General features: G+C 43.6%; 4 protein-coding genes across 5 annotated transcripts in view; 3 read left to right on the top strand and 1 right to left on the bottom strand.

The window, feature by feature from the left end:
* The first annotated feature begins 472 nt into the window (after positions 1-472).
* On the top strand, positions 473-8,662 carry LOC134184320 (roundabout homolog 2-like). Its single transcript, XM_062651981.1, has 17 exons — positions 473-667; positions 729-1,031; positions 1,085-1,381; positions 1,563-1,841; positions 1,904-2,185; positions 2,416-2,670; positions 3,265-3,537; positions 3,594-3,869; positions 4,208-4,489; positions 5,457-5,732; positions 5,792-6,064; positions 6,241-6,531; positions 6,601-6,900; positions 6,988-7,058; positions 7,114-7,345; positions 7,402-7,621; positions 7,687-8,662. The coding sequence occupies exons 1-17, from the start codon at positions 610-612 to the stop codon at positions 8,399-8,401; spliced, it is 4,683 nt and encodes a 1,560-aa protein (XP_062507965.1). The 5' UTR covers positions 473-609; the 3' UTR covers positions 8,402-8,662.
* Positions 8,663-11,794: 3,132 nt separating this feature from the next.
* On the bottom strand, positions 11,795-17,804 carry LOC134183958 (GTP-binding protein 1-like). 2 transcript variants are annotated; one of them, XM_062651551.1, is made up of 13 exons: positions 17,720-17,804; positions 16,446-16,741; positions 16,277-16,385; positions 15,737-15,917; positions 15,102-15,310; positions 14,999-15,039; positions 14,841-14,936; positions 14,737-14,773; positions 13,004-13,205; positions 12,798-12,942; positions 12,551-12,733; positions 12,359-12,494; positions 11,795-12,299 (listed from the first exon to the last, which is right to left on the bottom strand). In XM_062651551.1, the coding sequence occupies exons 2-13, from the start codon at positions 16,683-16,685 to the stop codon at positions 11,956-11,958; spliced, it is 1,923 nt and encodes a 640-aa protein (XP_062507535.1). In that variant the 5' UTR covers positions 16,686-16,741; positions 17,720-17,804; the 3' UTR covers positions 11,795-11,955. The 2 variants fall into 2 exon arrangements, with proteins under 2 accessions (XP_062507535.1, XP_062507534.1); XM_062651550.1 differs by lacking the exon at positions 17,720-17,804 and adding an exon at positions 17,615-17,717.
* A 22-nt stretch (positions 17,805-17,826) lies between these two features.
* Positions 17,827-22,033, top strand: LOC134183957 (glucose-induced degradation protein 4 homolog). Its single transcript, XM_062651549.1, has 7 exons — positions 17,827-17,983; positions 19,280-19,339; positions 19,408-19,482; positions 19,549-19,581; positions 20,671-20,772; positions 20,842-20,972; positions 21,784-22,033. The coding sequence occupies exons 1-7, from the start codon at positions 17,843-17,845 to the stop codon at positions 21,845-21,847; spliced, it is 606 nt and encodes a 201-aa protein (XP_062507533.1). The 5' UTR covers positions 17,827-17,842; the 3' UTR covers positions 21,848-22,033.
* Positions 22,034-23,492: 1,459 nt separating this feature from the next.
* LOC134184161 (eukaryotic translation initiation factor 3 subunit D-like) overlaps positions 23,493-27,624 on the top strand; it is an 8,507-nt gene continuing 4,375 nt past the window's right edge. Inside the window, exons 1-4 of the mRNA XM_062651776.1 lie at positions 23,493-23,670; positions 24,085-24,353; positions 26,634-26,822; positions 26,892-27,024. Coding sequence (XP_062507760.1) covers positions 23,527-23,670; positions 24,085-24,353; positions 26,634-26,822; positions 26,892-27,024 — 735 coding nt within the window. The 5' untranslated portion in view covers positions 23,493-23,526. The remainder of the gene's footprint in view (positions 23,671-24,084; positions 24,354-26,633; positions 26,823-26,891; positions 27,025-27,624) is intronic.

The raw sequence follows: 27,624 nt of genomic DNA, 5'->3' as shown, positions 1-27,624 counted from the left end.
ACTTTTATATTGCCGCAAAATCTTGTACGGTATCGAGGATAAGAAGACAAATAATTAATAATTAATTACTATAGCTAGACTTGGCAATTAGTTAGCCACCAAAACGAGTCTTGTTGACCTACAAATTCTTTCGTAGCAGTTAATAACTTATGAGTGCATGTACCGGTCGCTAAAATTTTAGTGTACACTAGTGTACTGCAGGCCGGTCACGTACATGTAACTTACGACTAAATAATTGTCCCGTATGTTAATATGGACGAATGCGGAGGGTTCGCACTGTAGTGCTTCTTCATTAAATTAAGTAGCTTCTTTAGAGTTGCTATACTTCTTGCATTTAATTAATGCATTTAATTTGAGCAATCTACAACAACATGATGACACGTAATTAGTACGCATTGGGGGCGGTCTGCGTAGCTACCCTCACGTGACTTGTTGAGTTGCGACCAGGCGACCAATCCCCGAAGCTCACGAATCTCTTCTACTGGAGAAAGTAATACACAGCTTCGTGCGTTTGATGTAAACGCCAAATATCTGCTAATCTTTTGACCGCTTCAAAGTTTGAAGTTTGAAAGGGGTGGAGTTACACCTGCGAAGGGCGGAGTCACAATTATGTTGCACCGGACATCTATTTTGCGGGCGATTTCTCTACTAGTGCATCTAGCATTTGGTGCGTTCTCACTATTTATCACTCACTATCTGTCTATTCTCATACCTCGTTCTCAATCTAGTCACCGTGCATTCGGTCTCCGGTCTCAGTGTTCCCATCTTCACACAGCAACCAACAAACACGATCGCCGTTCTCGGTCTCTCAATCGATTTGACGTGCCAAGCGACGGGAGATCCTCCTCCGACCTACATCTACACTCACAACAACAGCCCGGTCGCCAACGACACGAGCCGTGGAGTAACGATCGCGAACGGCAAACTGACACTAGAGAAGTACCAAGCATCGGACGCTGGTCAATACGTCTGCACAGCGACAAACAGCGAAGGATCAATCAACAGCAATACAGCTACTTTGAGAACAGCTTGTAAGTCTCGAATTTTTCATCTGTGACGGTGCCTGATGCGATCATTCTTGTAGACATCTCAAATACATTCGCAACGTACCCGATCTCTCAGGTTCTTGTCGCGCACTCGTCGTTGTCATTGACCTGCACAATAGACAGCCTGCCAAATGCTGATATCACGTTCGTTCATAACAATAACATTCTGCGTGCGGATTCAAGTCCCCGTTTTACGACCGTGGCGCTCTCCAAAGGCAGCAGACTCGACATAAGCGACACGCATTTCTCCGATAACGGCACGTATTACTGCGGTGCCATGAATCCGATCAACTCCGGGTTCGTGATTGGAGCCACCATCACCGTCAACGTTCAAGGTCAAAATAAATCTTACACACACACACACACACACACACACACACACACACACACACACACACACACACACACACACACACACACACACACACACACACACACACACACACACACACACACACACACACACACACACACTACTCTCGCTCTCCTCTCGACGCTCTCTCTCTCCAATCTTAGGTCCTCCTGAGTTCGTCACGCTTCCTTCATCACAGTCGATTCCTGAAGGACTGGCGGCTCGTCTGGATTGCGTAGTTGTGGCGATACCGGCGGCGACGTCAACGTGGACGACGCCGGGAGGAACCGACTTGCCATCAACAATTTCTCCACGATTCTCTGTGTTATCCAATAACAGTCTGATGATAAGTAACGTCCAGAAGACCGATGCTGGATTATACACGTGCACAGCGAGCAATCGCTTTGGGTCACCAGCAGCTAGCTCGCGTCTTACCGTGCTCGGTAAGCATCAAACACACATTATTAAAAAACTCTATTTGTAACATTCTTGAGCCTCATTTCAGATCCACTCTCCAAGCCTTCCTTTACTACCTCCCCAGCTAGTGTGACTGCACTCTCCAATTCGAGCATTACAATGAACTGTGTAGCTTCAGGAAACCCTTCTCCGACTATTACGTGGACGAGAGGCAACGAAGCGTTGAGATATAATTCCAGAATTGTATTCCTTGCCAGTCAGGGTGTGCTTAGAATATCGTTCATAATACCCGACGACGAAGCCCAATACACGTGTACAGCAACAAACTCTGAGGGATCAGTGACGTCATCTGCGGTACTCACAGTCCAAGGTAAGTGACAATAGGGGTTGTGTGTGTGTGTGTGTGTGTGTGTGTGTGTGTGTGTGTGTGTGTGTGTGTGTGTGTGTGTGTGTGTGTGAGTGTGTGTGTGTGTGTGTGTGTGTGTGTGTGTGTGTGTGTGTGTGTGTGTGTGTGTGTGTGTGTGTGTGTGTGTGTGTGTGTGTGTGTGTGTGTGTGTGTTCTAATTTCACTACACAATCGTCTGCTGTCTTTTCATGCAGTGCTGCCGGCGATCACGTCCTCTCTTCCAAATTTGGTATTAAACGAGGGCGCGTCACTTCAAGTCGACTGTACAGCAACCGGCAAACCATCACCCTCTATCGTATTTGGCCACCCATCCTCGGCTAGTGCGATAACGAGCGTTTCAGGAAGATTAACCGTTGCGTCGCTAGCGAGGACCGACGCCGGACAGTATTCGTGTACGGCGACAAACGTGGTCGGAAGAGACAAGAAGGAGTTCACCTTGAAAGTACAAGGTCAGTCGCTTGCTGCACATAGCAATACAGATTACAGTGGCGGATCCAGGTAGCGCATCCTCACCTGTTCTGCATGAAGACACCATTTGAACCAGTCCGAGCGAGCGTGCGCACACACACACACACACACACACACACACACACACACACAGGAAGATGGCCCTCAATTAACTTGCCGTTAACTTGCCAGTGTGTAAGACAGTGTGCTGTTACTTGCAATGGCGCAAAGGTAATCGGATGTCTACAAGGCTGATAACTGATTTGATATCAACAACGTCAGTCTCTTAGTCCGATAGAATCTGCACGTGTGGTGTAAGACTCCAGCTGAGAGATGTCTGAATTAGAGTATGTCGTACAAGAAACTCAAACTTCCAAGGATCTAATTTTTAGTGCTGCTGACATGATCATTGATTGATCGGGCCATTGTACATCCAATAAATATATAATTATCAACGTGTTTTACAAAACTGGGCGGGTGTGCTTCTACTGTGGGCGTAGTTGGGCCTTCTCCATTTCAAAATCCTGGATCCGTGCCTCGATTAATAATACATATATACACGTGCATTAAACAACTTTGTCTAAATGACTCGGTAGGAATACCCTACTTCATCAGAAAACCCAATAACGTGGCGGTAACAACAGGAGCAACGGTCACATTCTATTGCGACATTGCCGGCGACCCGGTACCGACTAAGACGTGGACAAGGTCCAACCGCACTCCTCTTCCCATGGACCCGCGCTTCACCGCCCCGAGCACCGGCGAGCTTCAGATACAAACCGTCATCAAGACCGACGCCGGCACTTACGAATGCCGAGCGTCCAACAGTTTTGGCGAAGTGGTGGCTTCGGGAGCATTGTCAGTCCACGGTAAAACGTTAATTGCATTTTCAAGTGTAACAATTTTTGAACAGCGATCCTTTCAGTGTTTCCTTCGTTTTCTCAACGTCCCGCAGACATCGAAGTCGTGCAAGGTGGAGACGCCGTTTTTGAATGCGTCACGACCGGCAGTCCGAGTCCGACGTACGGCTGGACGTTTCCCAATGGCACCGTCATTGCCGCAAGTCCCAACGGCAGGTTTCTCAGCGACGGCGGCATGCTTACTATCAAACGGCTCACCGCTGCGGACCAGGGACGCTATACGTGCATAGCCACCAACGCAGCCGGCTACATATCATCCGCAGCGACAGTGACGATGCTCAGTAAGTGTGCATGTGTGAGTCTCTGTTCCAGCTTTAGTACGTGTCCGGTTTAGTGTGTGTGTCTGCCGATACTGTACCATCTCGGTACAATTAATTAAATCCATAAAAATATGTACTAGTGAGTAAATGTTCGTGTAACATTGTGGAGCGAGCCTGTATGAGCTAGCCTTAATGTAATTGAAGCCTCCACGATCAATAGAGTCGACCCTCTAGAGTGACCCATGTCAGTTTGTAGCGCATGTGTTGCCGAGTCGGTATAACTATATATTATTGTTATCAAACGGGTTGCATCTTGATTTAAGATCAGTCTCTAAATGTAGTTGTTCTCGTGCTTTTAGCATTGCCGACGTTTACTACCAAGCCATCTGACACTATTGTCATCGCCAGTCAAACGGTGTCGTTCTCCTGCTCTGCGACTGGGATCAACCAGCCGACTATATCGTGGGTATTGGTGCCCAACAACGGGGTCGAACTACCGCTTACGAGTGCGAGATACTTGGTGACGAGTACGGGAACTCTGACCATACCGGGAATCGAGAAGACGGACGAGGGAATATACCAATGCCGAGCTAGCAACCGAGCAGGGACGATGTCGCTTCAGGCTCGTCTAACAGTACACAGTAAGTATACGCTCACTGATTTCGATAAAGGCCGGTGTAAAGTAACTTACGCAAGCTGAGCGTCAGCCCAGCCTAGAGCGTAAACGTAGTCAGACGCCGAGACTTATTACCGACGTGTGAAACACTAGGTATAGTAGCGCAAGCCGGTCACGTGACGACTAGACGACTAAAGACGACACGACGACTCGCTCCTCCTACTGAGTAACATGTGACCAAAGTAAGAGCGTTTCTCCAAGGCGGCGAGTCGCAGCGCCGACGAAATTTACTCGCGCACGCCGAAACGACGGAGCTCGACAGCGAGGCTGCCGTCGTCTTCCGGAGTTCTCTCGGGACGACGCGATTTCTTGCCGATCGAACCCGCCTCCATTCGCGCGCGAATTTCTCTGGAACAACGCATCGGATCTCCACAGAATTTGAAATGTCGCTTTGAGATCTCAGACGTTACGCAAGGACCGTGTCGTTTATTGCCAGCGACGTTGAAAAAGACAAAATAGTTTTAGTATATCCGGGTCTTTAAAACTACATAGCTATGGCACGCGGAAAGTTTGCAGTGTAGTGCTTCTTCATTGATTACAGTAACACATCAAAGCGCAACCCGGCAACGTCCTATCATCTTGGAAAGTGTCTGGCATCAAAGGCCGTTCTTTGCGCACGTGAAATCTTTGTCGTTCATGTTAGACAACTGGATCACGTGAGAAAATGCGCGAGAGCCGATGGTCAGTTAGAAACCAAACTATTTCCGGTTCACGTTACGTTGACGCTCGAATAGAGCTCGGGGTCTAGTCCAATGTCTTGACGCTGGTCAGAACGTAGCGCCTCGGTGAAAGGTGTTAGGATGTTTACAGTAAGACGCTGACGTTACGTTGGCGTTACGTTGGCGTTACGCTGGGCTGACGCTCGGCTTGCGTAACTTACTGTAAACCAGCCTTAACACACCTGATGCATTTACATCTTGGTTGTCCACTAGTTAAGCCTGTTGCTTATCTTCTCGAGACCACCTTGACTCTAATCTCCGGTCAAAACGGCGAATGGAGGTGCAACATAACCGAAGGTGACCCGACTCCGACGTTCAAATGGACTCACGCATCCGAGAGCTCGTTGACTGATGTCAACCGCTTTGTCGACAGCCGCGACGGTCTCCTCACGCTCAAATCCGTACAAACAACGGATGCTGGACAGTACACATGCCAAGCCACAAATTACGTCGGCAGTTCGACAGCAACAGGAACATTAAACATTCAAGGTAAGTTGCTGTTTGGTGGTTCAACGTACTCTATGCAGTGACCGCTATATATTTCCTAGTTATCCCTACCATTTCTTTCGTCGCAGCTAAACCGGTTGTGGTTGGTGGAAGTGCCTTACTCGAATGCAATGCGACGGGTGTTCCCATGCCGACGGTTAGATGGAGAATTCGAACTTCTGGCAAAGTAATTCGTACTGACAGTCGCTACAGCCAAACATCAAGCGGCTCGTTGGTGATCACTAACGTCAGAGGCTCGGATCAACAGGCGTACGAGTGTCAAGCCGTAAATGCTGCTGGTACCGCGTCTCGCAACGTTAACCTCAAACTTATTTGTAAGTCGGACTCCAATCTGCATGTCTGAAACCTTTTCTACAGAAGGGTGCATACTCCAACGGAGCGTAAACATACACTCACGCACGCACGCACGCGCACGCACACACACACACACACACACACACGCACGCACGCACGCACAACATTCGGTCTATTAACGTTCGTTTGTGTTTAGTGCAGCCGGGCGCGGTGTCAAAACCAACCGCGACCAACGTCGGAGTCCACGAAGTAACTCTCACGTGGACCATCTCCGACTCGGGTGGTAGCCCTATCACCGGCCATCAAATCGAGTACTTTTTGCAGACGTCGTGGCGAAAAATACCAACGACATACGACGGCAACAATACTCAAAATATAACGGGATTGACCGGCAACACCGAGTACTTCTTCCGTGTTACGGCCATAAACAAAGTGGGACCCAGTTCGAACGGTGTACCAAGCGACCCGGTGAAAACACTAATTGGAGGTACACGTTTGTCTAAAGAATTAGTACTAGCGCATGTAGATACAACCACATGTATATGTTATCTGGTAGCTCCTTCAGCCCCTCAAGACTTCAAAGCGGTAGCGACCGGCCCCAATTCGGTCGAGCTAACTTGGATGAATCCACAAGTCTCCAACGGTCCCTTGCAGTACTACGAAATCGATTACGAATCGAGAGACATCGAACAGATTGCCAGCACAACGCGTCGACACAAAGACCTAGCGTCCCTCGCATACACGGTCACGCGACTCGACCCCTACATTTCTTACGTCTTCCGCATTCGGGGAAACAACGGAGGAGAGGAACTCGCCGGAGAGTACGCCACCGCAACGGCAAGAACCAACGCATCCGGTAAGAGACGGCGCAACTGTGTTTATCCCTAGTTCATTAAGACGTTGTTTTTTTAATTAATTTATTAACGTTTTTTTACAACTCCAGTTGCAACGGCACCACCGCAAAACGTACGGTTAGAAGCCGCGGGAGAACCAGTCATTACTGTCACGTGGGAGGTAAGCATTACGTCACAAATCGTGTGACTCTTCACTTATTGCAGTCATTTGGTAGCCGCCATCACCGATAGGTAGAAACGGACCGATAAGTGGGTATTACCTTTACTATCGCATCGTAGGGAGCGAAGGTGAGACTAAACGATACTTCAGCGAGGAACTTAGGGGAGAAACAACGTCGTACAAGTTAGAAGCGCAAGGTAACGTGAGGTATGGTGTCGTCTTATCTATGTTCAATGATTTCGGAGAAGGACCGAACAGTACAGAAGTGCAATTGACTGCACCGAGTGGTAAAACGACGTTTGCCTGTTTGTTAGTGTTGTTTGAGTGATGGCGTGTTTCTTAGCCGGATTTGAGACGGAAACGAGCGGAGCGTCGCTGGGAGAGGGAAAACAAGCAGCTATAGCAGTCGGTGTAGTTTGCTTTGTTCTACTCTGTACGTTAATCGTGGCCTCGTTCTATTACCGCTACAAAATGCGGACAGCCGTGCTCAGCATGACTCGCGGTGACGAGGAATTAGGGAATGAAGATGCTGTAGGAGGCGGAAAAGAACGTGGAGGCGACGGGCAAGTTTCTATAGAATGAGACACGGAACCTATACATGCTGACTTATATAATCTGTGCTCTGTAGATATCTTCCTGATTCACCAGAGGTGAGGAGCAAGAACGTTCGAGGTAATTATCGAGAGAGGCAAAGCCAGAAACGCGCAAGTGCCAGCAACGTGGCTCAAGCTACTACCACCACAACTGCTACAACCCGGAAAAACGATACCAAAGAGCCTGATAGTCCTCGATACGTTCCGCCTCCTACCACCACAGCCGCTACAACCCCGGGAAACGATACAAAAGAGCTCGAAAGTCCTGGATACGCTCAACCTGGAGACCTACTCCTTCCAAGAACAAAGTCCGACGACTCGAGGGGAGAAACAGCGGGGGTAGACAACGCCGTTTACGCTCAAGTAGACCTGCAAGCGAAACACAGACAGAACGACGATGAAAGTCGTCGACAGGAGGAAAACATGACAGAAGAAGCAACGAGGAGAGCGACTCAAGAGGCCGCCAAACGGGAAGAAGAAGTTCGGCACAAGCAACTCGAAGAGCAACAACGAGCACAAAAGGAACAGAAAAGGCAAGAGCAAATCCGGCAAAAGGAAGCCGAGGCAATGAGAAAGAGAGAAGAGAAGAAACGCCGGGAAGAGGAGACGAGAAGAATGAAAGAAATCATGAAGCAAGACCGAAAAAATCAGAGCGCAAGAGAGAAGGCCGCCAAGAAGCGCGGGAGCAAATCAGCTCGACCGTACAACCTCTCTTCCGATCCCGGCTTCGGTACTGCTGGACTGTTCTAGACACTTGCATAGAAATGGTAGTCTTTCTTGCGGCCTAGACCCTATAGAGTCGACATTTGCGTATAGCTTGTTGTTTGATTGATATCTGACTATTAACTATTGACGGTCAGCTAAATGTTTCGACTGCTGACACAAATCTATTAAAACTTTTATATTATACTAGATCCATGCCCCGTCCTTTGTACGGGCAAGATACTGTAGCGTTCTGACGGAAGACGCAGTCTGAGCGTGTGCGGACGTCACGTGCAATTTTTTGTTGCGAAGTCGCGGATGTGCTGAATAAGCTTGCTCTTCGCCCTTTTTCGATAGAAATCGACACACTCCCCGTGTAGCGCTTGCTGCAAACAAAGTGTAGATTGGATTTGGTGCAAATGTAATCAGAATTTGCAGAGAAACGAAAGCGCTAGAAGAGTAAGTTCCATCAGCAAGAAATATTTGATTGTTCGAAGCTTCGTGAAGGGCGACGACACGTAGAGTCTACACAGAACTGGTTTGGGCATGTGTTTGAATAAACTTTAATGTGTAGCGTTTGCGTCATCGAGAAATTTTACGCGAGGGTCGACCCCTCGAGAGGGAACCCGATGCATATTTTTTAATTTTTTACGCAAACCTCCTTTGCGTGCCGATTTGGGTTGTGAACGGACAAAAGACGTGGCCGCGTATCGCGAACACACACACACACACACACACACACACACACACACACACACACACACACACACACACACACACACACACACACACACACACACACACACACACACACACACACACACAATTTGAGCTTTATATATTAGATACTAAATAATATCAGGGGCGTAGGAGGCAAATTAGAAATGGTCAGGCCTAACGTGCGCTACTACAGGGCAAAATAACGCACCTTACAAGCCCAGACATGGTTAAAGGCATGCGCAAAGTAAGAATGGCCTCTGTGCTCCAACGTACAAAACTGAGTTATTGAAACAAACTGTAATTGTAAAATTGTTGATTACGTACTATAGACTGAAGACCAAACTTCATGTCTAGTATCAAAGCAAATAAATCATCAAAAATATATTACTTATTTAATCGTCTATACTTAAACCGGAAGTTATGCTAATCCTCGTCTGGTGAAAGATAATTTTCAAAATCTGGTGTGCCCAACCCATTCCTACACCACCATATATCACCATATATATGATACAACAAACTCAAAGTGGTCAAGTAAAACTGCAAGCTACAAAACCAACATTCCACAAAGCACCAGAGTTCTCTAAAAGATCACACTGACGGCGAACTTGACAATTACATACAAAATGTGAATCCTAAATTTTGTCTGTCTCTTCAAGACTGTAGCTGGTCAGACATGAGGGGTTTGCTCTGGCTAAGGCATACAAAGCTTATGAGCTATCATGCCACTACAAAATTAGTAGTATGATTTGCCAAAAGAACAACCACATTGGCGGAAAGGAAATCCCGAACGTCGTAAATGGTAACTAAGTTTCTGGCAACACAAGCATAGCTGTATATAAGGACTCTGAACACAAGGCTTGACTCATTTCCACACTCCCGCGCCTTGTCATGTCCGTTATCTGTCTAAAAAGCAAAGATTGGATTAAAATTGGAACGAGTGTAACAAGAGCCAAATGGCTTTATGAGAGAGCAAACTGTGAGAGCTACGGGGATTTGCTTGCAGCCCAAATCCCTATCAGGTAGTACACGCCTGCTCTCCACGTCCAGGATTTTTTACAAACACAAAATTGAGTAAAAACCCATTCTCAAATAGTAACCCAACGTCTGAAGCAATTTAAAAAATAGTAACTCATGCTCGAATAACCAACATTACGGTCAGAGCTCCGAGGCTACCACGTGTTCCACAAACTCTCAACAATGGTGTCATGCAAGAAACACTCACTCTAGACCAGAAACGAGACTCTATTGGAAGGAGAAAGGACATTCGTTCGAACAGTGTCTTTCAAGTACAAAATGGACAGACAAAACATTCACAGCAATCAATAAGCAGTGTGGACAATAGCAGTCAGACATCTGACAATGTCCCACCAACTGTGTTGTTGTTTGTCTGACCAATTTTTTACAACAGTGTTGGAGTGTTTGGACAATATGTCCACTCCTAGTGTAAAGTATGTCTCTCAGCACGTGATGGACTTTTCAATGGTGTTGATTTCATGAGCGTAGGTGCCTCCTAACATGATTCATCCATAGAATACCCTCAACTGGAACTTAAATGTACTGTAGCTGACATAGTCAACATGTCGTTTTGCTCTCACTTTGGATCTGAAAGTTTATATTGCACCTGTGTTTGTTTAGAAAGAACTTAGTCAGACCTTTCAACCTTTTTTTGCACCAAATCGTGAGACTGTCTTTTTAAACAACCACGCCTATTACACATATCCAAAGTGGGCGTGGTTGACAGATTACGTATTGAACTTGCTGTACGTATTGGACTCGCTTTACATTTGTGTGCGCCAAGGCTTTGCCTCAAACTTCCAAATGTTACTTTTACGCAAAATGGCTGCAGTGGGCACGGGATTTACATATGTCACCCATACATAAATGAATGTCCTACCTAGACTCAGTTTGTCCGAGCCAAAACAATTCCTTATTTTCCACACTGAATTGAGAATACCGTATTAACTTGGTAAATAGATCAGTATCTTACACTGATAGATGCATTAAGCCGATGCTTGTTTGTTCTCTTAAAATGATTGAAAGAATATACAACCCCATGCTTGAATAGTAACCCAGAGTCTCAAGTGATTGAAAAATAGTAACACAGGGTTCTTAATTGAAGAAATACGGTAACCAAGTTTCAACGACTTCATCACATTTTTAGTGATACATCATTGCTACATACTTAAGCCGAACAAACTTGATTCACAGTTTATCATCACCGCCCGCATCATATTACAAGAAAACGAATAAGTTTCATTATTCGTTATTACACTGTCTAGGGATCAGATGGACCTATAATCTGTATTCACTGTAAGAGCTCAACTGAACTGACGCTGCCCAAGAGCTCTGAAATATTTTATCCTCATAGTCATGATTGTGCTTCTTCTGACAGAATCAACAAGTGCCTGTTGAAACATTAAAAAATATAATAAAACGGATTTTATCAATACTAGCACTATAGTACATGCCAAACTTGATAGCAAACCATTCAGAGCTCTAGTGCCAGTCGGTGGTAATATGTTTAGATAGTTTACTGCAAACATATTAGTATGAATAATGAATAATGAATAATGACCGCCCGCCCGCATGTCCTCGTGAAAAGGCTGGATGATAAACTGTGAATCAAGTTTGCCTGGCCTTACATAGTCTTTTGAACTTGCATGTTTGAAAGTAAACAGTCAAATAATTTTAGTACTCGTTTAGAACCTGAGACCTGACTGGTCAGGGAAAACATACATTCAATACACAATTAATTAAATTCTCTCTTAAAACGACGTCGTGCCAAACATCCTGTACAGGTGCCCAGAAACTAAAACGTTTACACTTAAAAACCATACATAAGAACGTCACTGCTATGAACTCACAAACTAGTCCATCGTCGATCAAGTCTGTCCTTCTTCCTTCATCAAAGATTGTGCTGCAGCGGTCTGTTTGTTCTTTCGAGTGCCACCACGTCCACGCCCTCCACGACCCGACGCACCCTTTCCACTGCCTACGACCGTTGCTCCTGCACCTGCCCCACCAGCAGTTGGAGTGTAAGGGTAGAGCTTCGTGATTGTACCCACGGCTTTTGTTCGTCCCTCTCTGAATATCAACCGATCGTCGAGACGAAGATACTCCGGATTCTTGATGAATCTGAAGTGACAGAAAGCTTTGTCGCCCGTTCTCATGTGCGGTAGATCCATCTTGACAATAGTCGCTGTCTGTCGTATGCTCCCACAGTGAACTAATCAAACACAACAACGTCAGACATCGAGTACGATGTAATCGACTCTGTGTACTGACCCACGGCTTGATAGTTAGGACTAATAGTCGTCGGATGATGCAACACCAAAATTTCAGCCTCAAATTCCCTGCAACCAGCTGGATGAACGCTCCTCGCCAGCATCACCATCCCTTTACGTACAAATGACCGTTTGATCTAACACGATTACAACAGATGGCAAAAATGTAAAATGGTAAGAAAAATTTCAGTGCCTTTTTGAGAGCAAACGATGCCGTCTGGCTTCCTCGAACTTCAGACACAGGAAGGCGTTTCCGTTGAATGCTTCGAACTGCTACAGGGTGGAAAGAGCCCACGCCATCTGGTCCTAGATGCATCGGATCATTCAATCGGATAACTCCACTCAAGCATGTCCCCGACACGACGGTACCCACACCCTACACAGAGCAATCACAACACACGTGTAACAGCCGATCACCACCTGATACGGGATGTTCATACGGGAACTTGGTACGTGTCGTCGATGAGAAATTCGGCCGGTTTGTGTTCGTTCGCGTCCATCCTGCTCGACAGCAAGTTCAGAAACATCTTGACCAAGTCCAAGTTTTCGCCGGTCACATTGGACACTTGAAATATCGGACACATCCTTGTTAATCAAATCAAAACCTAAAACACCGATTGACAAAAACAATTATTTTTGGATTAACCTTTCCGATGTGAAGTTGAGAGCACTGGTAATGACGTCATCTTCACTGGAGACTATCATCGGTATTTTTCGGCAGCCGGGCGACTTGAGAATGCGACAGAGCAACGACATCGTCTGCTGGAGGACGTTAGGAGGGCACATGTCGATCTTCGTTACAACAACAAAGACGGGAACATTGAGAGCCAGAGCAAGACCCAAGTGTTCTACAAATGTAATACTCGAGTCAACTCACAATAAGCCATCATTTTCTGAGCAAGATTGTTATTGTCGGCGTGTTCACTGGCAAAGTGTTAGGCGGCCAGTGTTGCCGGCACTGCTTATGGCTGGTGTCAAAATCGTGGCCTCAAAGCAGTCTCCAGTGTCATATGATTAATATAAATAGTGACATCAGCAAATTGACCAAGTCCAAGGCTCTAAAATCGGTTAAGTCAAGCAAACTGTTACATACAGTGCCCTTAAATCGATGATTGCAAAATGCTCTCTCTACAGCGTTAGCTGTATATCGGCGTCCTTTAGACTAAGTTTGCCATGAATGCCAAGTGTATATGACTCCCATGCCAAACTTAGTGCTACACTTTAAAGCCTGGTGCCACAATTGGCACAATTACCATGGCAACGGCATCCCAAAGTCCTCTATTGATCACAAAAAGCCCTACTGAATAAAACAGAAAGCCTACATAGGAATTAGCACGGGTGTGTGAGAACTAACAAGATCAAAGACGTTCATTAGATATCAAGTTAGGTATACACACTAAATCTCATTCGCTAATACAATTGTAATTACAAACCAGTTTTAATTGACAACAATTAGTTAGATCCCTTGCTGCCATGCCGAAGCATCTAGCTGATTTCATTGTGATCAACACTGACTTTCTCTGCCTTTGTGCAGCACAACAAGACAGATTAGAAACAGCCAAGAAATCCACACTTCAGTAAACAGCTAATATGCATTGAATGTACCTCAACTGATGTTAAGGCCACTCCAAGAAATATCAGTCTCTGGTTGCATGATTTTTCGTCTCAGATCAAGAAAAATTATTACTACGCATTCGAAGTACAGTAAACACTGGATGCTATCGATGTATTTAGAGTGCTGCAAGTTCAAAGAAGAGTGAAGAATATGAGAAATAGTAAAAGCTTTACTTCATTATTGCCGTACTTGTTGTGTTTGTTTATCTTTGGTATAGACATAAAAACATGAAGTCAAATCATGTTAATAGATTTGAAATAGACCTAACATGCTGCATATATTGTCTTCAAAGTTAATACCATTGAAATCTATTTGATGGGCATAGCGTAAAGATAATAATAACAAGCTGCGTCAAATTTTGAAAACCGCAGACTAGAAACTAAACTAAAATATATTGCTTGAAGTAGCCTAACCTTTTCGTCTACCCATAATAAAACCTATTTTTCTAAAACAAGGCAGACGGTTTACTGAGAACAACCACATGCTCAATTATCCTATTCTAGAAGCAAGACACCCAGTTACATACTCTACACAATTTGAAACAAAACAAAAACAGAAAAAATCTCTAGATGCAACTGCACTTTTTCTCATCCCGAGATTATTGAGCCAATTCCACACACGTTCACAGTTTGTGACACACCACATGAACGGAAACTAATTATAGAATGCATCACAATGTGTTAGGATTAAACATAAGTACTTTAGTTTACAACAATGCACAAACACAATGTATTCCAATTGTTAGTTTAAACAAGCAAACTTGCCTTTTGCCATCCCTATGACACCCGCATTAGAGCCGACCTGTTCAATAATCAAAATCAAAATCGAAATGGTACAATCAGACAGATGAGACTGTATGCAGACTCACCATCAGCATGCAAAAGTCGGGAGCGTGTCCAGTCATGCCAAAAACGGTTGTCTTCAGATACTTCTCGTGTCCCGCTAGATCAATAAACGTAACGACCTAAATACGATAGACACACGTCGACAACTGTTCGGTTCGTGTGCCACCATCATCGTCCTTACCTTTGACGACATCCGACAGATTTTCTGCCAGTCAATAGAACCTGCCAAAAACAAGTCAAATACTTCGTTCATCAATTTTTACTCAATTACGTTAATCACATACCATGACCGTCGCTCTTGTTTATGATTCCTCCTTTTGGATCAAATCCTAGTATGTCATTGCCGACGCTGCTGGTTCGACCGGATTCGACTTCGTGTTTGTGCCGAAAAAGTTTCTTTCTTGCATATCCTCGTCCGTTGTCCAACTCACCGTGTGTTAGCACACCAAGCAAGGTGCTCTTTCCAGCATCCACGTTGCCCACAACAGCAACCCTGAATGAATGTAAGTGATAACATTATGTAGATGCAGAAACATAATACTATGACAGTGTAACTGTTCCAGATAGAATGTAAGGACTACACAATCATTGCTGTGTCAAACGTGTAAGTGCAAGTATTTGTATGTGCGTTTATATATATATATGTAATGTAATGAGCAAATAGCTGAATTCAAACTCAATCCCAATTTTATGAATGTCCAACTACTTTTGGTGTGTGCTGCGGTGTGTGTGTGTGTGTGTGTGTGTGTGTGTGTGTGTGTGTGTGTGTGTGTGTGTGTGTGTGTGTGTGTGTGTGTGTGTGTGTGTGTGTGTGTGTGTGTGTGTGTGTGTGTGTGTGTAATGAGACAACACCGACAACAAACTATGAATACAACATTCGACCACATAAACAACACTAAATATCACTCTGCTTTCATACCTAACTTCAATAAAATCATCTTCCTCTTGTTGACTTTGTATCAAATAGTAAGCCACCTCACCATCTTCTTGAGTCGATTGCCGTAAGAACACCAAATTGGCATTACAAGCAGCAGCTAGTTTCTTAATAGTCACTTCAGATAACGCAAGTTGTTCGGATGTTATTCCTCGTTTCGACCCACCTTCATAGAATACGATTTTAAAAACATTACAAAACAAAAACACACAAACTGGTTCACACACACACACAAACACACACACACACACACACACACACACACACACACACACAACACACACACACACACACACACACACACACACACACACACACACACACATACAAATAGATGGGCAACAGTTTGACAAACAACACACATAACAGCTTATGACTCAAAAACACAAGAAAAAGCATTTGCAGTAATCAATACAAAAAGCACTCCCATACATCAAGACAGAAGAAAACTAAAAACCCCATATATTGCCAACTGCTTTCAAAAACAGATACACAAATAAGAACACAATTTCAGTGTTGACAAACCTCCTGAGCCGACTTCATATATCGTTTCACCATGTCCGTCTCGTAGTCGAGCAGCTAGTTGCTCTCTTAACACGTCGAACAGTTCAGCCGATGGCTCAATCAACTGAAGCTGCAATGACATAAGTAACCCTCTCAACAAGAATACTATACGGCTCATAAAACTACTTACTCTTAAATCCACTGTGTCATCATCGACATTGATACCATTTGTCATGTGATCAACATCAAGAGGTGCAAAGAGCCCTCCATCCTCTCCTTTACTTGGTAGTTTTGATCTGCTCTTTCGTTTCGTCTCCGAGAAACTTTGACGATCTATTGCATGGTTTGCTGTTGGTGATTTGGGGGTAACGGTTGTCATCACAGCTGCAACTGCAGCTGCAGTCAATGATTCTTCTTTCTGATCCATCATATCCAAAGTCTAGTCGTACAGCCTTCTAGCCGAATAATCATATTGAAAGCTAAGAACTGAAACAGCAAAGTTGCTTAGAGCTGGGCAGACAGGCAGACGATGTATACATAGATCATCTTTGAACTTCAGTTATAGCATTTTATGTTAATTGATAAATGTATATTAGTTTGATCTAAGAAATATATGATGTCTGACAGACAGATAGACAGACGTGTGTATAATAGTTCAATGTTTGAAAATATATGTAATGACAGACAGACAGACAGACAGACAGACAGACAGACAGACAGACAGACAGATGCATCATAGTTCATGTTTGAAAATATATGTATTGACAAACAGACAGACAGACAGACACTGCTTATAGCGTACAGTTATTTAATCGTCCTACGTAGTAAGCGGCCGTAAGGGTCGCCGGACATTTTTGAATGTAAGTGTTGAAATTTAAAAAAAAAGGAATTGACAGACAGACAGACAGACAGACAGACAGACAGATAGATAAACGGACAGACAGACATACAGACATACAGACAGACATACAGACAGACAGACAGACACTACAACTTAGTTTATTAGTACCTTCTAATAAAGACAATATGAGCAACAATCTAAAACACCAATGTCAGGTAGTCATCGATACCCACAATAGTCCCATCCCCCTAATCAACCAAACACTTCCGAACAAATTGAAACATGACTCCACCATCTTCATACATTAATTTCCGTTTTCTCAACCATCACCAAACTCTACACATTAAATAAATCATTCACTGCGTTTCCCGCCATGCAGATGAAATCCAACACAATGATCAATGATCCAACGCCCTCCGCCCAACCCCAACCATACGACACGAACACCACTTTGACTCTCTAGCTGCCGATCAGTATGTAGCTATAGAAACGAGTAGACGTACAAAGTAGCCACAAACCGTCTGCTATTGCAGAGAAATACTGACAAGCTGCAGATGGACTACATGCCTCCCTAGGTCTCTTCCAAGCAATGTGTAGACTGAGCGCGCGATTCTATTTATTACCGTTGAAGTGGATGACGAAATCGACGAGCAATCAAAACTGGTGAATTGCACAAGTTCCTGTAAGAAGTACGGTGCGCGCGTTAAGTGTAAAATCGGTTACCCGTATAATAAATAGGTTATGGTATGTCTACAAGTGACGGTCATGGGCTATTGACGAAACAAGCTGGGATTGGTCATCCTGTGCTCTATAATGGCAGCCGTTTTGAAGGAGAACAGAAAAATTTGACTAAAAACACAAGCTATGATGTAGAAGTTATTCTGCAGGTTTTCTAGACTTTAGACTCGTGTGTGTGTGTGTGTGTGTGTGTGTGTGTGTGTGTGTGTGTGTGTGTGTGTGTGTGTGTGTGTCTGTCTGTCTGTCTGTCTGTCTGTCTGTCTGTCTGTCTGTCTGTCTGTCTGTCTGTCTGTCTCTGTCTCTGTCTGTGTGTGTGTGTGTGTGTGTGTGTGTGTGTGTGTGTGTGTGTGTGTGTGTGTGTGTGTGTATGTGTCTGTGTGTGTGTGTGTGTGTGTGTGTGTGTGTGTGTGTGTGTGTGTGTGTGTGTGTGTGTGTGTGTGTGTGTGTGTGTGTATCTCCCGCTCTCCCTCCCTTAACGGCTTCAGCCTTCACCATACGAAATGCTGATGCGCTCCATCAAACAGATAGTTAATGTTGTCACCACACTAAAATTAAGCTGACTGTTTGGTAACCTGGGGGAAACACGGAGCTTTTGATTAACACACTTACTAGAATTGAGGAGGGTTTAGCCTCCCTTAGCCTCCCTTATCCCCCTCCTTGATGCTACACCAGTGACATGCATATACAGTGTGGAAAATAATGGTAGGACATAGGACAATGTCCCACCAAATGTGTTGTTTGTCTGATCAAATACTGCACTAGTGTTGGGATGTGTTTGGACAAAACATCCATCGGTACCCATATATGATAGTGTAAACCTTGTCTCTTAGCTCGTGATGGCCTTTCCAATGGTGTAACTGTTAATTTCATGAACTTAGGTGCCTCCTAGCATGCTTTATCTAGAGAAAACCTCAGCTGCCTTTAACACCATTTCTCCCTTGGAAGTTGATTATAAAAAATTACATGCAAAATGGCTGCTGCGGTAAGAAGGCACTTAATTAAACATGTAACACCATACAAGAATGTCCTACCTAGGCTCAGTCTGTCCGAGCCAAAATAATTCCCTATTTTCTTCACTGCATATAGGTTCTTGCAGGAAATCATATTTTTGGGACAGTTTGGGTATTTTGTTTTTTGATAGAATGTAAAGGTAATTGTGCTATAAGACTGATGTAATCTGCATCATCTCTGGCTTTGATATGCTCAGTATTAATTTATGCAACCTTTCAGATTGATTTGTGTTCCAACAATAACAGGACAGAATGTACCCGAGTAGAGAAGAAATGTTTACTGTCATTCTAAATGTTCATATTATGCATGAAGTTTTCGAGCGTTTAGCATCTTTGTGGCTCAGTGACGTGCTTAGAATTTGCTGACTTGTAGAAATCTAAGATTACAGACATCAGTTGTGTTCTTAGTTAACATACACGTGCTGTTTATGTTAGCATGTAGATTTGGACAAAGACGTTCTCTCCGGGTATCTTAGTATTACAGGTCTAGTGGAGGTACGTCTGGTAGCTCTCTCACTGTACGTACTGACAAACTCAGTATTTCCCTGACTTTGTTGTTTCAGGATGTACCGACTCTGACGACATTTTTTGAAGGTGAAATAATCGGCAAGCGACATCCTTTCTTAACAAGAAAATGGGTAAGAAAACGTCCAAAAACATAAAGTTTAGAGCAAGTGTGTTGCTATACTACTATTGGTATTTAGGATGCAGACGAAGATGTGGACAGAAAACTATGGGTGTGTAGTAGAGTTTGACTGTAACTACCGAACATTTAATGTTTTGTGTATATAATCACACCCCAGGAATGAGATTTTGTGTCTGTAATGTAATGACCAATCAGAAATTGCACGGTTTAAGTCGATCACAGACCTAGTGGTTTGTGACGGGTGCCCAAGTTTGAAATAGTTAGCACTGCATTTGCAGGGCGAAATACAAGTGCTTGGCGCTGAGCACACGTTGACTCAATGGGACACGCTCATGCATACTGGTAAAGTATGTATGTATGTATGACTGGGAAAGTATGTAAAGTATATTTACGTATGTATGACAGCCGTTGTCTGCATCTCAAAACCAGAGTCACCACACCTATACCTTTGCTTGGCCAGTTGGAGTCAATCGTTCTTCACTTTGACATATTGAGTCAACGACATACCTATACTGAGCAAGGGGCATGCCAATGCGTTACTGTACTGTACAATCTTGGCACTGCTCTGGCGCTGTAAAAATGGGTCTTGGAGCTACATGCAGTGCCATAGTGCCAGATGGGCGCCTCTGTTGTGATATCACATATTTAAAATGCTAATAGGCCAGTTCGATCTAATTGTGCATCTGAAGTCTATTAGGTTCAAATGCAGACTTGCTCTTGCTTGTGCCAGGTCTTTCACAGATTTAGTGTTTGCAGCTTGTGTGACTACGAGAAAGTGGTCATGAATCTTGCTGCTGTAATTTTGTACTTTGCATGTCATATCTAACAGTATCTTATACGTAATGCATTTGTAATTATTTGTTTGTATCTGCTTTCGCTATTATTAACATGTTTTTATTGTGACTAAATGTATTGGTGTAAATGTATGTGCACGTTTATTTGTCTGTCTGTATGTCTGTATGTATGTATGTATGTCTATCTGTCTGTCTGTTTGTCTGTTTGTCTGTCTGTCTGTCTGTCTGTCTGTCTATCTTTCAGTCTTTCTGTGTGTCTGTCTGTCTAGCTGTCTGTCTGTCTGTCTGTCTGTCTGTCTCTGTCTGTCTGTCTGTCTGTCTCTCTGTTTGTCCAAACTATTTTTGTCTGTCTGCACGTGTATTATTATATGTATTTTCACTGTTAGGGCAAATTTCCAAAGTTCCTTCGATATTCCAAGGATTTTAATTCTGAAGACTTTGACTATGGTGCACTTGCAGGAGATGGTGTAATATTCATGAGGTGGAAGGTACAGCATTCAACAGTCGTATGAAATGTGTCGATCGATGGTCTACCTTTATCACATGCACGTCTCTAGGAGGTATTTCTTGTTCCAGACCATACTGTCACAAACATTCGAGGAGCATCGTTTGCTGGTTTCTATTATGTCTGCTGTCAGATGCCATCAGGAACAGTAGATGGTTACTATCATTACCGGATGTCAGACTGGTAAGTAGGAAAATAAGCCTAATGATATACACACAATACAACAATATATGTATAGGTTATTGTATGTTAAATAGATAAATAAATAAATAAATAAATGTAAATAGGTTATCGCAGTGGTGTGTGTGTGTGTGTGTGTGTGTGTGTGTGTGTGTGTGTGTGTGTGTGTGTGTGTGTGTGTGTGTGTGTTACTGTTCATTGTCAATTAGTGACTGTCATCGCTTGTCATCAAGTCCTTTAGCATTGTGTTGTACGTGCTGGTAGATAATGATAGGTATGTGTGTACCAACTACTGGGAATTTCCGAAACAGCGCCCAGGGCAGCAATACAGAAAATGGGATTTTTATGAAAGAATATCCATTCTCAATTAGCGCCCAGGCGGTTCGTAGGAACCTCTGGAAATTGGCAGATTGACTTGAGTACCACAGAGTAGGCAAATGTGAGGCCCATCTTGCAACGTTCTGCCTATATTCTTAGTCTTTATAAACATGCCAGTGCGACCAGACCTGACGGCACTCCTACGCTTCTTGTCAGGCGCTTCTTTATATGTTCCTTCTTTAATCCAGAGTAAGACCGCTGTCGTGTTGCCAAACCTCTGTGTACATTGTAGTATAGTGATGCACATAACTAAAATACAGCCTCAGAATATTGACAAACTTTGGGCTGCGACCACAATCTTGATTCTCATTAGCAGCCCATGAGCTGTAAATGAGAACAGTTTCTAAAAGATCGCCCATTGGGCGGTGTTTTGGCTGGGCGCTGTTTCGGAAAGTCCCAGTACTCGTTACAACTCACTGTATTCCTTCTATTGCAGCACTCAATCTCTTAGTCTCAGACACGTTTCTCAGTCGACTTTTGGCATATACGAATTTCGGTGAACATGACAGCCGGGAGCTCTTATGCTAGAAGTTATAAAACTTTTAGTTAGATAATGTTTTATTGACACTCACGTTGCTAGAGTGGACAACTCGTGTTTCTAAGTTGTCGCACGTAACGTTTTCACAGTCTTTTTGAACACTGATTGAGGTAACAGTGGTGCAGACCATTTCTACTTGAGCAACGGTTTTCAGGAGAATGCGTATGAGGGTGACAGTGGTGTGTAGGTAGCATCTTGTCTGGACGCTTTGCTGTTGGTGTAGTCTTTGGTCACAGCAGCAGAGTGTTTGGTAAAGAATGCAATGAGTGTGGGGAAACAGGCAGATGAACACTCTTGTTAGTCATTGTGTTTAGGCATGCGTATCATTAATAGTTGACGATTAGCAGTTTGTATGTGTTTCACATGTGTTAGTGTGTTCTTGCAAGGAATATGCACAATATGGCCTTTAATAGGGTAATAATAATAATAATATAATAATAGAGTAAAACATAATAATGCGACTTACCTGCCAGGTTGGTGGGTGCCCAGTTGAGGGTAAAGACCCCACTTACCCTACCTAGAGAGCGATGACGACATAATGATAATAATAATAATAATCTTGTGTATTGCCCGGATTGTAGTAGTTAATTAAAGCTATAGCAGTAAAGTTGTGTGGTGTTTTTTGTTTCATACCGATATGGTACAGTACCCACAGGTATACAGACTAACATCAATTACATAGAGTCACAGAACAAAACATACACATAAGAAACAGAGGAACACACAATAAACATTACAATTAGTCATTGATTCAACGTCTAACGTATTCTCATTGTTGTACTCAATGTTGTACTCAATACTCTACAACTGTAGATATCAGGATGGTCATTTCAGAGAATTTGTATGTCAAGCTCATTTAATTTATAGTGACAATAGCTAATCAACGTAGAACTGGAAACAATGGAAGTACTGCAAAGACTGAATCATGTGCAGTCACGTGGTGTGTGTGTGTGTGGTGTGTGTGTGTGTGTGTGTGTGTGTGTGTGTGTGTGTGTGTGTGTGTGTGTGTGTGTGTGTGTGTGTGTGTGTGTGTGTGTGTGTGTGTGTGTGTGTGTGTGTGTGTGTGTGTGGTGTGTGTGATGTGTGTGTGTGTGTGTGTGTGTGTGTGTGTGTGTGTGTGTGTGTGTGTGTGTGATGTGTGTGTGTGTGTGTGTGTGTGTGTGTGTGTGTGTGTGTGTGTGTGTGTGTGTGTGTGTGTGTGTGTGTGTGTGTGTGTGTGTGTGTGTGTGTGTGTGTGGTATGTGTGATGTGTGTGTGTGTGTGTGTGTGTGTGTGTGTGTGTGTGTGTGTGTGTGTGTGTGTGTGTGTGTGTGTGTGTGTGTGTGTGTGTGTGGTATGTGTGATGTGTGTGTGTGTGTGTGTGTGTGTGTGTGTGTGTGTGTGTGTGTGTGTGTGTGTGTGTGTGTGTGTGTGGTGTACATTGTGTTTGTCAATATCTAAAATGAAGTATCATAGCTAGAAAACTGGAAGGATTATTTAGATTCAATTAATTACAAGAAACTTTCTTGAACTCTTTAGATCTGAATTAATTGAGAACCAATTATACATTTACAGTACGGTATTCCCTGCGCATAGCTGTTGGGTCTGCGAGGCTAGATTTTGTGCGCTTGTGCACACGTGCTGATAGTGTGTTGTGCCGTGATGACTGCATCAACGTCTGAGAAGCCGTTGTTTAAGATTCCTGATATTCACAACAATCCCACTGGATGGGGACCATGTGCTATTCCTGCTCAGTTTAAAGACACGCCTTATCAGCCTTTCTCGAAGGCAGATCGCTTAGGAAAGGTCAGTATGACGTTAGTAATGCGTGTAAGTTGTGTGTGTGTGTGTGTGTGTGTGTGTGTGTGTGTGTGTGTGTGTGTGTGTGTGTGTGTGTGTGTGTATGTGTGTGTGTGTGTGTGCGTGCGTGTGTGCGTGCGTGCGTGTGTGCGTGTTTGCGTGCGTGTGTGCGTGTGCGTGCGCGTGTGTGTGCGTGCGTGTGTCTGTCTGTTTGTCTGTCTGTCTGTCTATCTGTGTGTCTGTCTGGTTGTTTGTCTGTTGGTTTGTCTGTTGGTTTGTTTGTCTGTCTATCTGTTTGTTTGTTTATCTCTTTGTTTTTCTTTGTTTGTTTGTTTGTTTGTCTATTTGTCTGTCTGTTGCAACAAAATTTCCACTATCACCATACTTTCCATAGTCATTCTCTTGTTTTCTGCATTATAGGCATCTGATTGGACTGGTGCTCTTTATCAAGATCGCCGTCAAGTCAACAAGTACACTTCTCAGGTGGGAGCTGGTGGGAGCATGTACAATTATGTTCATGAGGAAGACGAGTCAACATACACTCTTGTGGACACAACTCGCGTACACAAATCGGCATACCAGAAGAACAGAGCTCGCATTGCTCAACATCGATTTCAGAGACAGTCAAAGGAACGAAGGGAGAAGGGAGTAATGATTCCATTGTCGAAAGCACAGAAAAATAGAGAAAGGTACATAAGCCACATTAGTAGCTTAACTTTGAAGAGTATTATTAGTGACTAGCCCTCACCTGCCCTATGGGCAGTAGGAATTGCGCTAGCACCTAGATAGTAGCTACCTAAGCGAAGAAAACGTAAATTGACTTTTGCCAGTCGTCCATTATTTGGCACGTGGAGTAGCCCCCATCTCACAGTCTCACTGTAGGGCGTGCCATGGACGTGTTACTGTAGAGACAAAATCTACACACACGTGCACATGTACACGCACATGCATGCACATGCGCAAAAACACATAAGCACACACACACACACACACACACACACACACACACACACACACACACACACACACACACACACACACACACACACACCACGTATGCACTCGAGTCAGAGTTCTGTCTCATAGCATCCTATGCACTACCTACATTACACATCATACAGCGAAGGAGACACACCAACTGCAGCGGGCTCGTAGAATATAATAGCATACAGTGGCTGCCGACTGCAGCGGGCGCATCTTGCACTCTACCAGCTGTGTAGAATGACAGTGGTTGGCGAATGCACGTCACATCTGCATACTCGGTTAATTAATTGAACAACCAAACTCCAGCGCATCTCATTTCAGGCCGACGAAGTCTCATTTCTGGCCGTCGGAGACAGTATAGGTGAAATCCAACTCGACTGTTCGTCTCGGACGGTTGAACTCAACCGGGCCGCCACGTTTTGTGACGATCCGAGACCGGCATTGTGTCACAGACAGACAGACATCTATCCATCCAGACAGACAGAAGCGTGGGTTGGCGTATTATAGTATATGATGTTTACATGATGTTGGCAATCAGTGCAAGTAATTAACGTACAAACTAAAGTTTGTTCCCGCTGCCTTCAACCCTAGAAAATTTCAAAACTCTTATAGGAAAGTTGCAGCAACGTGCTAATAACATCTCGTCGGTGTCGTTCTTGTCAGATAGATATGGTGGGAATTTCCGGTATATTAACTATTGCATGAAGGAGATGACCAGTAAACGTCAGTACATGATTAGAGGCGGTAATAAATGTAAATTGTAGCTGTCAGAAATCAGACACAGTGAATAGTGTGAACCTGACTCCTGAATGTTATCCTAAACAGTAAACACTGGTTTCTCTGGTCTTTTATCTTTATAGACCAAGTCATGCCTTTGGCACACTAAACTGTTTTGTTGATATTGCTACCAGGTTGCTATGACAGTTAGGGACCATCCATCTTTATCGACATTTTAAAAAATGAAAACTTTGTTTTTACCCAGACCCCCTACCCAGACCCCTACCTCACCAAAAACGAAACGGTTGATACCCGTACTTTCAATCTGTGTGATGTCACCTATATAAAAATCTTAGACGATGTATCTATATATGATGTCCTTCCTCAATTAATTAGCACAATGCGTCCATTGTCTGGAGGTCCACCATCTGCCACAACGCTTCCACTATCTTCCCATAGTCATTCATGGGTCTTACGTATATGACAGGCAGAGTTACAGAGTCTTCTCTGCTGAGAAGAGACAGTTGTCGCTTTACCGCCATCTTGCAAATATAACTCGTACATGTTGCAGTCCCGTCAGTGGTCAATTATCAAATGTTTCTCTAACTGATCATTGTACAGTCTATTGTTCCTTCAGGAGTACTTGCAAAGCACCTGTCAAGTTGTCAATAACGCCGTTTTTACTTCTGGTTTAAAGAAGGAATCGCCATTTGCCCCACCTCCAAACGAAAAGTTTGTTTTTGTAAAAAAAATTTAAATACGGATGGCTCCTTACAAATTTCCTTCCACTAAACCACAGTAGCTTCCTGGGGGGGGGGTTGAAGTTATCTGGGACAGACTTGAATAATCTAGTTTATTGTTTGGCAAAGCAGTTATTTGTATATCATTTAATATTGTTATGATTATATTGCTAATCAAAACGACGAAAAGTTGAAATATTACTCTCATTATTTATGAGCTGTTAAGACACATTTTTGTGGCTATATTGTAGTTTGTAATTTGCTATCAGAGATGGATTGCTTGAACATAGGTGAATTACAGAGCTTTGTAAGAGCTCTACACACAGTGTAAATTGCACTTGTGTTGCGATAATGTGTTACGATTATCCACTTCAGACATTGTAGTATATTATCAAACATCAGGTTGTTTTGATACTATTTATCAACACTCTAACACAAAGAATAACCTATTTACATTATGATAAAGCCCAAGTCTAAACCGTAACATCTAAAATCAATGCATTTAACTTAACATATTTTGTGTTTTAGAGATCGAATGCGACAGCAGAGAAAGTGGCAGAAACAATATCGTGGACGATGGCAGCACCAGAAACCAAAGAATCCGATCAAGCCACGCAACGCGTCCGTCGAAGTCCGTGCTAACTGGGAAATACTCGAAGAAATGGACTTTGTAAGATTAGGAAAACTATGGATGGATCCTCCACCACCAGAAGACTTGTACGTATAGGGAACGGAATGTATTCGTATTTGTGGATTGTTAATTAATATTATTTATTAAATCTGTAGGAAGTGTTGTGGTTCGATGGGTTACTATGACAAGCAATATGACAGAGCCACTACAAAGGCCGATATGCCTTTGGTCGGAGTCAATAGAATTTTTCACAAAGTCACGACGTCCGATGATCCGGTTATACAGCAGGTGTGTTGTGTTACGTATCAATAGGGTTGCCATAAATTTATTGTTGTATGCTTGTTTCTCAATCTGACTGTCACAGTATGTGACATGTTTATCAAGGTGTACAGTCTTAAAACGTGGGAAACTAGAAATAGTGATTGATAATATACGAGGCCGTGCAAAATTAATTACTTGTTGATCTCAGAATTTCTAAAACAGTTGGGACAGATGTACGGCTTTTATTTCTATATTTTTATTTTTTAATTGATGCGTGTATGTTTGCCATGGTTGATTTGCCTCATCAAAACTTGCTACCACTAACCCATTATGAAACGCAACAGCAGAGGACCATGATCTCAATGGAGGACAAGAAATGTGAACAACAATCTTTGAGTCCTCGTAAAGCTGTGGCTATCAGCACAATGGTACCCACATGTCACTAAGAGCGTGTCTGCACCGGGTCGTAATCATGATTATGATTAGTTCTCCGTTAGTGCACTAATGCCACTTGTTCACAATGGTCTGATCTGATCATGATTAGCGTATTGCCATTCTAATGCCGTAAGAGAGTAGCATTAGAACAGCGTTAGCAGCATTGGTAGTAGCACGTGACAGTTGCACGTG

The sequence above is a fragment of the Corticium candelabrum genome, chromosome 9 (assembly GCF_963422355.1).
Source record: "Corticium candelabrum chromosome 9, ooCorCand1.1, whole genome shotgun sequence".
Taxonomy (NCBI): Eukaryota; Metazoa; Porifera; class Homoscleromorpha; order Homosclerophorida; family Plakinidae; genus Corticium; species Corticium candelabrum.
This window is presented reverse-complemented; position numbering and strand designations above follow the sequence as displayed.